The 14,046-nt window shown below is 39.7% G+C and overlaps 1 protein-coding gene across 6 annotated transcripts in view; it reads right to left on the reverse strand.

Annotated features, from left to right (window-relative positions):
- Positions 1-14,046, reverse strand: part of EBF1 (EBF transcription factor 1) — a 390,876-nt gene that overhangs the window by 87,428 nt on the left and 289,402 nt on the right. For 4 of the 6 annotated variants that reach the window (XM_030834265.2, XM_060296554.1, XM_030834263.2 and 1 more), the window contains exon 9: positions 10,321-10,451. In XM_030834265.2, the coding sequence (XP_030690125.1) occupies positions 10,321-10,451 (131 nt within the window). Of the gene's footprint in view, positions 1-10,320; positions 10,455-14,046 lie in introns of all 6 variants that reach the window. The other 2 variants (XM_030834262.2, XM_060296551.1) reach the window with 1 other exon arrangement.

Consider the following 14,046-nt stretch of genomic DNA (forward strand, 5'->3'; position numbering starts at 1 on the left):
CCCCATGAGGATGCGAACTTGGTCTTTCTTGTTTTCACTACTCTGTTTCCAGTTTTAAGAGTGCCTTGGACCTAGCAGACATTCAGTAAATACTTATTGAACATTGAATGAGTAAATACCGTGACATGATTAACCACCACTAATAATTAGGATAAAGATTCAATAACGTCCCTTATGAATCTACCAAAAAGATATCATCAATACCACCCCATTCAAAAAATCTTTTTACTAAAGAAAAAGAATTATTTTAACTTTGCCCCCACAGACTTCCTGGTAGCCTCATTAAACATTCACAAAAATATACTACCCAATTCTTCTGACCGAGAAACTAGCCAGGTCCCTAAATCAATGCAGTTAATTGTACAAAACAAAACAGCAATAAGATCATCTTTCAAAATAGCAGATTGGGGAGAAAAAGGCTAAAATAAATATATTATGCTTCAACTACCTTTGGTTTTGTGGGTTGATTGATTTATTTATTTTTCGGTAATTTATTTTTTAAATAAACTTTCTCCAGCTCTCTTCCCAGGATGTAAATCTTGTGCCAACTGGGCACCATTAAAGACTGGATCCCATCCTGACCATGTGGGAGCTGGAAAAGCACTGGTGAGATCCTGAGGTCCACAGTATTCCAGACGGGGAGGACTGGACACCAGTATCGCCAGCCCCTGTGGTTTGAAACTGCACAATGGGCTCTTTCTCGAGGCTTGTTTTTCTACATTCAGTCAAGAAGGAATATCATTCCCTAGTTGGGCCTGGCTTAGGGTCCTGGGTTGCTGCTTTGTTTGTTTGAAAATTAAAATATAAAAGAAAAAGGAAGGCCAGATACATTTTTGGAAGGGGCTGCATGTCATCAAAGCTGGTGGTTTGCAGGGCAGAATCTTTGCCTGCAAAGATTAGGAATTAGGAACAAAAACGTAAGAACCAAAAGGTGGACTAGCAGGGAATGAATTCACGTCTCACCAGAAAGTCTTTTAGGTTCTTTCAGAGTTCTAAGAAAAGGATATCAAAGCTGTAAGATGCTAAACAGTGACTCTTTCTCACATTCTTTAGTGGTATAGTTCCTATTTGCATCCTATCTACGGTGATCCTTGCACACATACTCAGTAATTCCTGATTTAACACATCCCTCCAGGAAGTGAGTTCTGTGGAAAACTGAAGCCAACCCCCTTTAAATACGGTGCCACCACAACTGCTTTCACTGAAGTCTTTCGAGGATGCATTACACACATCACGCTGTTTCAGACAGAAGATATTGAATATAATTGCCATCTCTTTCTTGACTACTCAGGGCCACTGTCATTATGAACAGCCATTAACATGCTGCGCAGTAATATAGTTCTTCGTCTGCTTTTTAGGTTTTCCTTTCCTTCCCTTGACATTAAGCTGTCACTTCTGCTGTCACTGAGCCTGCTTCTAACAGCCCGCCTCTAGTTTGCTCCTTCTAATTTGCTATGACCTGGGAAAACAGATAACATAGTTGGTTTAAAATTACTCTTCTGGTTACCTCAAAGTCTGTTATTTTATATATTTACTCTTTTTTTTTTTGGTTCACTTCTGGTTTCATGCTGAATTTTGGAGAGTTGCGGTGACTAGAACACTCTTCTCTGGATAGATGAGCTTTCCCTACCTTCTTTTTAGATGGTTAAAAAAAAAGATGGCTCTGGAGTCAGAAGAATTTTGGTTCAAGCCCAAGTTTTGCAAATTACCAGCTGTGGGACCTTTGGAAAGTCACTCAACCTCTCTGGCCTTCAATTTCATTGTCTGGGAAGGGGGAAGGGCTAGTTATCTAACTAGTGTTATTAAAGGACTTATTGACTTAACACCTATAATGAGTTTAGGAGAAGGCCTCACTGGTATCAATCGCTTAAAAAGTGTTAGTTTTATTACTACTTAATCCTCACCATAACCAACAGATTTATCCTAAGGTATTTATATGCATCCTTACTGCACAATAAATATATCTAAACTACCTAATTATACATGCATTAACAAAAACTAAACTGCAATCTATCTGGTACTGACACTATGAAGCAGCACTGAATATAACAGTTGCTAAAAAGTAGCATTTGTTTGATTGAATGAATGAATGAAAGGAGAAGCAGTGCCCTTCAACATTATTTTGTATAAATTAATGCCTCTGAAGTGTAAGGCTCTGTGCTAGACTCTGTAGACTAAGCTGAATTTTGCATGGATCCTGCCTTCAAGGGAGAGGGCAGCCCCTTATGTCACAATAATCAAAGATAGAAAGTGATAAGAACATAAGATGGTACAGATAAGGCCATTAGGAATTGAGAAAGAGAAAATATTCAATATCTAGAGCTGTGAGGGAAGATTTCAAAAAAATGATTTTTTTCTGGATCGGAAAGGGTGGAAGGATTTGGGCACAGAAAGGAGGGAAAAGCATTGCGGAAGGAGGAATGGCATAAACAAGACAAGAGTGCAGAGGTGAAAACATCACTGCAGGCATAAAGAGCCACATCTTCATCCAATCACTCATTGTGACTGGAGCAGAAGTTAAGATGAATGGTGGGTAAGGATGTTGAAAAGAAAGGTCAGAGGCTTACGAGGCTGTACTTGAATCCCAAACTACGGAGTTACGCCTTTAGGAAAGAGGAAGCCAGTAAGGTTGCATAAGGAGAAAGGCTTTAGGTCAGATCATCAGGGAGCCATTCCAGCAATCAGCATTGAGCACATGGATGAAATGAGCACAACACTATATAAATATTGACTTTCTTCATTAAAGTCACATGACTGCAGCCAGCTGCGAATTCTGTCTTTGATTCACGTTAAAATTAGAAACACATCACACTTCTGTGGTTTATCCGTTTTCAAGTTATAGGCACATATGTGTACCTCCCGAATGCACTGTAAATAAATAGCTGAAAATGTCAACCTAAAGGTGCTTTTAACTAACCTGTAATTATCAACATAGAGGATAGACTTAAAGTGCCTTAGTCAAAAGTAACAATATAGACTAGAGGATTTTAAAGCATAAGGTGAGCATGGTTGTAACTATGTAACTATATTAAAAAGGCCATTAGACTATTTTTAATATGTTTTTTAAATACGCTGGCTCACTTAGAAATCATTCCCTGTGCAATAACTTGGACTTGAAAGGTATTCTTCAAAGCCATATTCAAAGTTTGATGCAAGTGATTCAGGCTACTCCTTTAATTCTTTACAAATGAAGTTTAAAATTTTGCATTAAGCATCTTCCTCTTAATAGATGATCAATAAGTACAGGTTGAATAAAGACTTGGCAACTTATGTATTTAGGAAAAAGTAGGCAATTAGGAATTATTTAAAACCTGTGCATTTAATAAACTTTGAATTAAACTTATACCTGTAAGCTTCAATATATGTAAAGTAGATGACACAGCTATTTACATTGTACCCTATTTATATTAAAAGTTTTTGAAAGAGAAGATATTTGACACAATGTCTTTCTCCACCTTAATTTTTTTTGTTTTAGTGGAATTGTATCTCATCTAAATGTGTTATACATAATAGTCGTTAGAGTTGTGATGTTATTATGTATAAAACTTGGGAGGGTTTGGTAAATATAAGGAAGTATGTTAAAAAACTAGGGAAATGTCACGAGAAATCCTGGTACAAGAGAAAGCTGAATGGGGAGTGAGGTTGGTGTCTGGAGAACTGGGCTAAAATCCCAGCACTAACTAGCTAAGGCATTCTCAGGACAAGTCACTGCACCGGCGGCCGCTGGAACCTCTTTTTCCTCACTTTCAAAATAAAACAGCTGCAGTTGATGACTGGAAATGCTCCTCAAAGCCCTCGAAATTTTGTGACTCTACATGTGGTTCAGTAAAAATCAAGACCGGATACAAGGCCTGGGAAACTCACAGTGGGACCATGTATGAGTTGTAGTCATTCATTTTTTGATGTCACAGAGGAGCAAATACTATTTTTCTTTTTTTAAATTTACAGTCCTTCCTCTGAGCTATGTGCACACATGAGAATAGAAAGTAGATATGGAAAGGAAGAAGGGAAGAAATCAATAATTGCATTTAAAACCTTATTTTCCGACTTCCGGATTCAAGCAGCAAAACTGCTTCTCAGCCCCACAAACTGCTATTTACCTGACCATGGTCACCCATAGGTTTCCCAAAGAGTGGCTTCTTTTGCCTTCTGCCTGTCTCTGGGAATGCCGTTGAAGAAAACATTCATCTGGATGAAAAAGACAGTGTATGGCCCCTGGATGAGGCTAACTGGTTCACACAGTAACGTAACGCTGGCTTCTTCCATTTGAGCTAAGTGGTCCTGGCAATCTTTAAATATAGCTGTCCTACAAAATCACATGGCATCTAACGTCAAGTGTGCACGGACTAAAACCAGATGCAAAATATGAGAGAAATTCTGTTCAGAGCCTTGCAGGATTAAACAATAATGGCTCCAAACATTGCTGGTCTAATCTGAATAATACTCTGCAAATATTTCACATTTTCCTACATCTACACCAGCCCAATCACTTCATAATTGGGTTTCATGACTTTACTTCATTAACATGAAATCTAAATATACTTTGGCCATTATCAGTATATCTTCCTGTAAAGTGATCCCTGAAAAAACAGGTTCTGTGGTCACAAAGTTTGGAACATGCTGCATACTATGTCTTAGATAGTCAAAGTGCATATAAGTACCTCGAAAACTCTAGGACAGGACCAGTGGAATCTGTTTGACTCAACATTTCCCAAATTTACTGGGAAAAACCTCCCACCCCCATCTCCCATGGGGTGCCTATTAAAATCCCAAAGTTCTATGGTATATTCCAAAGTTCTATGGTATATTCCATAGAAGTTCTATGGTATATGGTATATAGAAGTTCTATGGTATATGGTTCTATGGTATAGAAGTTCTATGGTATATGGTTCTATGGTATATTCCATAGAAGTTCTATGGTATATTCCAAAGTTCTATGGTATATTCCATAGAACTATCTGGAAGATGAATTAGAGCAACACTGTGGTATAAGTCTCAGGTGTAGATCAGATACCAGAATCTGAAGTGTAGAGAGTGAAAATATGGACTGAAGAGATATCAATAGGGAGATCCAGTTTGGGGGCTAATTAAATCATTTTGATGAAGTTCAAAATAAACATGATATTGTATACTGCAAGTGTGTTCTAAAAGTGAAGAACAAACAATAGTGGAAGAAGTTACTTCCCACGCATCCTCACTCCCACCCTTCTTACTGCTGGGGGGGTTTCAAGGGAATGAATTCTAGATAAAAGGAATGACTAGAATTGTAGCTGGTTTCCAAGAGGATTTGGTCTAAGACCCTCATTTTCAGATGTTGAGATGGAGGTCCAGTGACCAACAATGACTAAAATATAGGTGCTCTGACTGGACAATGGAAGGACTATAATTACTATCTGGCTCCTAGCCCACTGCTACCCCGTGAAATCTAAATCCTTTCTTGGATGGTTGTCTTCCATTCCTGCCACCCTCTGCTCCCTGCCAATCCCACCACTGGACATTTTTTACAGGCAGCTTAAACACCATAAGCTGTATAAATTCTCTCAGCTATTTCAGTGACTAATTAAAAGGATGGTGAGAGCCTAAAACGTCCAGCACAGAGATCCACCTGGACATAATAGAAACCTGATTGGTTATTGGAACAGTCTACCTCTGACTACACTACTCTCTCTGCCTTCTAGAACCTTAGCTGGAATTTTAAACCACAAATTTAACTCTAGATTGCATAAATATATTATGTAACTCTCTAATTTGCTACATGAGAGCAAGCTGTCTTTCTAAATAATATACCAGATCCCACAAAGACTCACTTTAATCACGGATAGTACCTACCCCAGTGTTCCACACCAGCTGGTAAGCCAACCAGTACTCATTGTTTAGAAATTAGAGGAATTCAGAAGGAGATATTAAAATAACCATTGGCACGACAAACCAGTAGCAGGAGCCCCTCGCCCCTCCACATCACAGGTTGGTAGAAAAGCAAAAGCAATGAAGTACATGTGTATTCAAGAAAAAAACTCCACCCACATTAAACATTAGCACACATCAACCCTGTTGGTTTCTCTGGGTTTATATATAAAACACTACAAAGATTTTTTTTTTTTGAGTCTTCTGGTGTAAGACATGACAAGGAGTACGAGAGTATCAGGAAGATAATTTGCTTTGTAAAAAGAGAGGAGAAAGGGCAAGAAGCAATAAGGAAGAGAAACAAAGATAGCAAACCAAATTCACAGGAAAGCCCTGTGGTTCACCCCAAACTTGGGAGTTCACAGAAGGCAGCCCTGAGTTAGGAACGGGACAGTGCCACCTGTCTTCTTCCCAAATGGGGGCCATCAGTGAGCTAAAATGAACTACTCACTTGCAAAAGATTGGGTTGGTAGGGGAAGGGCACAGATGAGGGTAAATGAAGCCAGCCCTATTTTCTCTGGCTCTTTTTAAAACTTCTTTAGCTAAAAAGAGACTCCAAATAATAGCATCAGCTGCTAATCTAAAATGTTATCGACTTGTCCTGGCCCACCAGCCCGCTTCCTGCATGCTTTGAGCTACAGAGTGAAGAAATGGAGAAGAGATGAAAGTCTACTTAAAATGAAAAGTACTAGATCTCAGAGGTGGCATAACCTCAAGAGAAAATGTGGCCAGGGACAAAGAATTTGGATAGACTGGGGTCCTACTCTAGAGAAGAGGCCCAGACAGGTTAACTGTCTTAAATATACAAGTAACTTAGTCATTCATATAGAAAAAGAAGAGGTTGTCTTCTGCCTCTAACACAAAGCATATACCCTTCATAAGGGTAAATTCTTCCTGTAAGCCAACGGCTCCACCCACAAACTTACACAACTAGAAAATGAAGGGACCGCTCTTCTGATTCTCTACATGACAAGTCTAGCTTACTTTGGGAGGTGATAGTAACTGTTAAGATACCATCAAGTATAAGGCATCAATGGCAATTCCATCCTGGTCTGATATGGTAAAGCCCTAGGGTAAAAATTCTGGCATAGCCTAAATCGTGGACGGTTAAAAAGGTGAGCCCTGGAATTGGACTGTCTGGGTTCACATCGCATCTCCACCAGTTGATAACTGAACAGCTTATTTAACTTCCCCAAGCGCAGTTTCCCGGTTAGTGAAATGAGAACAGCACGCTATACATGCTACACATGCGAGCTGTCACCAGGTTCACGTGAGAGCCTGGCAGGAACTAAGTGCTCAATGAATGTTAGCTAATATTAGTCATACTCTACTTTCATAGATATCTTCTCTTAATAGTCACAGTTACCAAGTTCTGATTCTATCCAGTGGAAGCCTGGAGAAATGGCCCCCAATTTCTTTGGGCCCTACCAAAATAAAAGACACAATTTAATTTTGACTAAAAACAACAGTCATAGTTATTACTACTGTTGCTATTACTACTCCTACTACTGTACCACCTGGATTACTGTGCATGCCTTTTTTTCCTCTCTTCTTCCTGTCCTTCCTTACTCTCAAGATTCTACCTATTTGCTCTCTCATTAACGTGGGCTTGTATTTCCTTCGTAAAAACATACATTGTGGTTCAAATCCCATCTCTAGCCCTATCTGTCAGTGTGATGGTGGGTCTCTGACCCTCTCTGACACTTGGTTTAGTTATATGTATGTAACATGGGGCTATAATAAGAATCAAATAAAATACTACCCGTAAAGTGCCTACGCATGAAAACCCTTAGTAAATGTGAGCTACTTCTCAATTTCTCGTCAGTGTACAATGGATTTGGGGATTTGGAGCAGTACCAGATTCTCTCCCTGCACTAAAAAAGAGAGAACATCATATCTGTCAAATAGCCTGGATGCAAATCTAAATTTATAAATAGTTTAGAATATTTACAAAAAGTTCACCTCTGCAAGACTCATTTTTCCGAATGTCAGGACCATCATGATGATAACAGGCCAAATTAAAGTCCTCCATCCAGACACCCAACTGCTAATGCTGCAGGGGATTTATTTATTTTAAAAGAATATTAGCTAAAACATTTTGGGAAACTACATAGTGGGCTTTCACCAGGAAAGAGTCATAGCTGATTTATGATATACCCACGAAGGAGAGCAGTTTGTGAGGAGGAGGTGGGCAAAGAAGGAGCATGCGCCCTCCAACCCCCACCTCCCAGCTGGACCCCCCAGATCCATCACGAGGGGCTTCTGGTACACTCAAGGCAGGGGTAGTGGAGGGATACATGAGGGAGGAGGACAAAGGTATCACCTCAGTGGATTTTCCTTTTCATGACTTGCGTTGATTTTTATATGGAAACAGATCCTTTAAAGCAATTTAGATAAATCTAAGGTAGAATTTAACCTCCCTTACGTGTTCACCAAAAAGGGCAAGAAAGTGAGGGAACTGAGAGGAAACTGGGGGACCTTGACAAGGTGGAGGGAAAAATTAACAATTTCCTGATATGCTGAAGTCCTTTATTCCACATCCAACGTGGTGCACCTGGCCTAAGACAGGCATGAGGTTGTAAAGGGAGCATCACACTAACCCCACTTATTCTCAGGGGTCAAGAATATGGCTGATTCTGAGCCCCATTTCTCAGGCCTCACTGTGACTGCTATGACCTGGATAAAAAGTTCATATTCTATTTATTCTTCCCCTCTTCTCAAGGTCCAGGACAAGCAAAAGAATGAGGGGTAGGAAGGGATGAAGACACAGCCCAGGGGACCTGGGAATGGCTATCCTTGTGAGCACTGTTGTCTCCAGCAGCAAGGAAGAAACATATGCCATGTACGTGATGCTTCTAATGTTACAACCCAATGTTTCCAACAAAGAATGGGGTGCAGTCAGCCAGGGGAGTTCAGTCCACCTCCAGACCTGGGCTGTTCTAACGTGGACAGCAATGAGTTTGGTGGACTGAGAAGTCCATCTCTGATTCAGCTTTAAGGGAGCTTGGATTCTCTGGCCAAGAGCATGCCGCTTGTTGGATGCATGGGAAAGACAAAGGCAACGGCAGAACGGGCTGGCAAGGGGCTTGCCGGAGTGGCTTACTGGCAGTGAGGTGTGCACATAGAAGGCTTAAAAGGAAGGGCAGCCTCTGCTTTGGAAAGATAAATGTACTCAACTGTCACAGTCTTAACTTTCTGCTTATCTCTGTGGCCCCTCCAAAGAGAAAACACAATCAAAACATCTGGATGGGCTAAACAGTGGTGTCATGGGAGGACAACCAGAAATGGAAATAGAAACTCTGAGTTCTAGCTCCAGTTCTGCTACTGACTCCTTTGTGTGGCCACATACCTATCACTCACACTCCATGGGCTCTGGGTGGCTGCTTTGGGGTGATGTAATTACATATGTCTAAGTCTCAGTATCCTTATCAAGAAAAGATACACGTTAAGAGTATTTACCTTGTGGTGTAGAGGGAAGATTAAGATGATCTATGTCAAGAACTCAGCACAGTGCCCAGAATCCAGTAAGTCTCAATAAAGTTTAGCCATTCTATGAGCACTTGTAAAGTGTGTGAGATAAGTGAGCTCAATGCTCTCTTGCAGTTCTAACCTTGTTTTTACTCTAAACTTCGGGGAGATGAAAGAAAAGGGGCTCTGGGCATGCTGGCTAAGAAATCGAGGCTCAGAATTTAGAAAGCAAAGGCAAGTTTGCCATGGCTTCTAAGGAATGGTGATACTTATGTTCTGTAATTTGAGCTAATGTTGATTATTGCCAGACAAGTCAACTTGCAGTTAAAATAATGATCACAGTGCTTGAAAAGTACTGCAAAACTAGAGCATAGTCATTTTCATATGGTTGAAGTCCCACACTGAGACGCCTGAGAGGTATAAACTCCTAGGGCTCTGGGTTCTTCTAGGTTCCCCTGGCAAACTGCTCACTCTCTGATGAAGAGTCATTGAATAAGTCAAGAACCACCTACACCTGGATTATTACTGTCACGTGAATGGTGATCCTTGAAGATGATCCTACAATAGACTCCATCTACAAATGTTCACAGATTACTACCTTGTTACAGTTTGAACAGGGCTTTGCCTATATATTTTGTGACTTTGCATCTCCTTTCCAATTCCCAATACATAATAGGACCTCCACACTGTGGCTAGCCCATGAGGACAAATGACAAAACAGAAGGTCTCCTGGTGCTGATGGGCCAGTGGATGGAAGTCATTCCAGTAGAAAGTGATGCCTCCTGGTAAACCCAACCCATCTTTCCTAGTTTCCAGAGTTCCATAGACTGGAGCTGGCCCACCCAGACTGCCATCTCTAAATTCTATACACTCTCTTAGAAATGCAAGTGTAGACAGTCTCCTCAACTAGACCAAGCTATTAGATATTAATGTTCAGACAACACCTACCTCACTCCAGACCAGCATGGTACCGAATATGACCTGTAACCCATCAAAGAAATTGTCCCCTATGATGATCACAGTCGCACCTCCCGTCGTCCATCCTTCACTCGGGCTGATGGCTTTGATACAGGGAGTAGCTGCTTTTCAACACACATGAAAAAGAGAAGGAGTCGGCTGTTAGAACCAAACTTTAATGATGGGAGACTTGAGGAAAAGAAAAAAAAAAAATCTTTTATCTTTTCACGAACAGAAAGTCCCTCAAGATCTCAGCATTTCCTAGTCACATTAGGACCTGAAACCTCAGGGTGCAATTTCAGTTTTTAAAAGCATCCTTTTCATTGTTTCTATTAAGATACATATATGTTACCCAAATCTTTTTCAAACCTGAAATCTTATGAAATAAAATGTAGAAGCAAAATTTAATTTATGAAATGCTAAGGATTTTTTTTAAATGGGTGATGTTTTAAAATACACTGGAAACCTCATAGCATTGCTTCATAATTAAATACATCTCCTGAAAAGAAAGCTCATAGATTTTTTAGATAAACATTGCTGTTTGATGGGAAGGGAAGAAAGAAAGGAGGCTGGAGCAGAACATCATTCTTGTTCCATGCCTTCTGTCTGTACCACTAACAGAGCAATATTCCTGAATAAAAGTCACTAAGTTTTTTTCAATAAATGTCATGGATCCCATTTTATAGATGCAAAGTATGCAGGTCACTCAGGGTGAATTATGTAACCAAACAGCTGAGTCAGGGCTGAACCACAGAAAGTCCCATGACCTTTGCTTTGTTGTCATTCCCAGGCATAAAACCCAAGAACTGGCTTTTTCAAAACTTCCTATCTCCTTTCTTTCCATTATAAATGGCCCTTGGAGATGGGAAATAATTTGCAAATACTGTGATTCCAAACACACTAGAGGTGGTTTGCCTGATGAGCATGGCGTGCTTTCAACAGAATTACTAGGCAAAAATGAAATCTCTCAGAGAGTACTTTCGTACCACTGAGGACTGTTAACTCCACAATGCCATGCTGCTGTTTTCATGATCACTTTTATGAAAAGGAACAAAGCAAAATTCTAAAGCAAAGGAGATATTGTCTAAGGAGAGAAAATGAGACCCTCCTCTTTAATAAAATGTTTATTAAGTACCCTAGACTGACTTTCCAAGTATTGAAGCCAATGAGAGCACCAGTTAATTTTAACAGGAAGAAACTGGCAAAAAAATTATTGGACTTTGTCAAATTTGGCAAAATGTCATGCTTTAACTTTTGCAAGAAGAAAAGAAAATATGAAGCCCAGCCCGCTGGAACCATTGCTCATGTGCCACCACACAAACAAGCAGAATGGGTTTGATTTTGAGTCAAATTTATCTTATAAAATTGCACAGAGAAATTTGGAAATATCCAAACTAAACATTTCATGTTGGCTGAACTCACAGCAATGCATTTACAACTAAAACTGGGCAGTTCAGATGCCTTTTCTCTCCCCCACTTTCTCCTAAAAACAAAATAATTAATCAAGGAAATGTAAATGATTCATGGCTTGAAAATTCTTGTTCAATTTTTGACACATATAAAGGTTGTGATCAATGTTCCACAGGCATAGGACTTTTTTGTAAAATCTTCCTTTAAAAGTAACCACGTTTAAATGCATAATTGAGTACTCCTAAACTAATGATAGAATATGATGCATGATTCCAAGCAATTTATAAGAGAAATAAACTACATTTAACAACTATATAAAATTCTTAAAATATAAGCAGTTTGGAAACATTCTAGTTAATGTCTCAAAATCTTAATTCTTAATTTCTAACTCAGTATAAGTACTTAGTTGCTAGAGTGGAGTAGAAAAGGTATTACTATATCCCCGGATACTTCTGAGAAGAACAGAATATTGGTTTAACTGAACTGGTCTTGAAAGATTCCTGCCTGATGGCAAAGTGTGGAATCCAACGGTATCATTAAACGCTGACCCTGTGATTGCCCTCATAAACCACAAAATAATCTTGGTGTTTATTATCTGTACTAGCTTTGGGATTTCTTTTAATTTTTTAAATTTTATTTTTTAATCACACAAGCATGTTCTCCTTTAGTTAAGTATGGACTCCTCCAGGCTTTCTCATCATTGCACAAAAGCAGACACAAGGGCGTGTTGGTTTATCTTTGACAGACTCTCCTATTGTAAAGAAGCTATAATAACATGGTCAAGAACTGCCAATTTTATACTTGACCCCAGCTCTCTTTTTTCCATTTGTTATTTGTAAGATATAGACGGCATGTAAGTACATATATGTATAGATGTGTGTGTATGTGTTCAAACATTTCCTAAGGAAAGTGATAATGTTTTCAACCATCCAGAAGAAAAGGTACACGTCAACTAGTCAGAGGTAAGTGAGCATCAAGTTTCAAGAGAAAAACTGGTGAGGAAACAATATACAATACCATCTTCTTAGTTTTGGGGGAGGAACAAAAAGTGCTGGAGGAAGTACTAAAGGAAAAGAGTGGCACCCCTGGATCCATCCTACCTCTATGCTCAACACAATCCACTATCCCTGCTTAGGGAACTAAGTGCCATTCTCAGAACAAGTCGGTCGGGCAGCCCTTTCTAAGTTGAGACCTCAAAGGGTTCCAAAGGTGCTCCTATACATCTGTGTCATGGCAGTCTTGAGAGGAAGCTCTGTGGCACTCCCCCACTGGGAAGATTGGAAAATATGTAAAGGAATCATGGGCTGACCCACTGAGAGAGAGGGGTGAGGAAGGGATGTTACTGGCATTTAGTACCTGGAAGTCAAAGATGCTAAGTTTTCATGCATGAGACAGTCCTGCAAATGAAGAACGCTATAATGTCAATAATGCAGGGTAGAAAACACTGTGACTAGCTAAATGAACCAGGCTCAAGAGCAGTTGTTAAGAACTCACAAATCCATACAGGCCAAGGCAAGAAACACAAATGAATACAGCAGCTCAGGGTCTCAGAATAAGCATGAGATGGATGGTTGCTGGTACCAAATTGGGGAAGCTCCAGCCACCGGTATCCCCGCACAGAGGCAGTCCCAGTGTGAACTGGTCTTCTGATCTTTCTAAAGAAGCCAGGAGCCCAGATTTTTATGTGAAATTTCCCAATCTTTAAATGCTGGCAACTAATTCAATATATATATTTTTTAATGTGTAGGCTAAACAAAATGTTTATGGACTTAAATTTAACTCATCGGCTGCCATCTTACATTTTGACCCTAGTCACAAACAAACTTGCCAGACTAAAAGCAGCACAGGAAGTACTTGCAAACGTGCCTAAAATAACAAGTACCCAAATGTTCACTGTAGTATCGACAGTAAACAGTATAAGAGTCTAGGTGCCCCCAGTAAGGGAGTGATCATAGGATGTGTGGAGTATCATTAGAATGGACGAAAAAAATTTTCTATAAACTGACATGGAAAGATGTCAAAATATGTCAGTAAGTAAAACAAAAATCAGTTTGTAGCCTGATGAATAGTGTGATTCTGTTAACTTAAAAACTGATATCTATTAGCCTATATGCATGAGCATGTGTAGGTACGTGTGAACAGGTATGACAGACAAAAGTCTGGAAGGATGTACACGAACTGTCCCCAGTGGGTCCATATGAAAAAGGAAGGTGACTAGAGAAAGGAGACTATTAAATTCTACTCTATAGATAGCCGTATGGTTTGAATTTTTCCAGTGAGCACATACTAAGGTAATACGTTTTAATT

This window comes from Globicephala melas, chromosome 3, assembly GCF_963455315.2.
Source record: "Globicephala melas chromosome 3, mGloMel1.2, whole genome shotgun sequence".
Classification (NCBI taxonomy): domain Eukaryota; kingdom Metazoa; phylum Chordata; class Mammalia; order Artiodactyla; family Delphinidae; genus Globicephala; species Globicephala melas.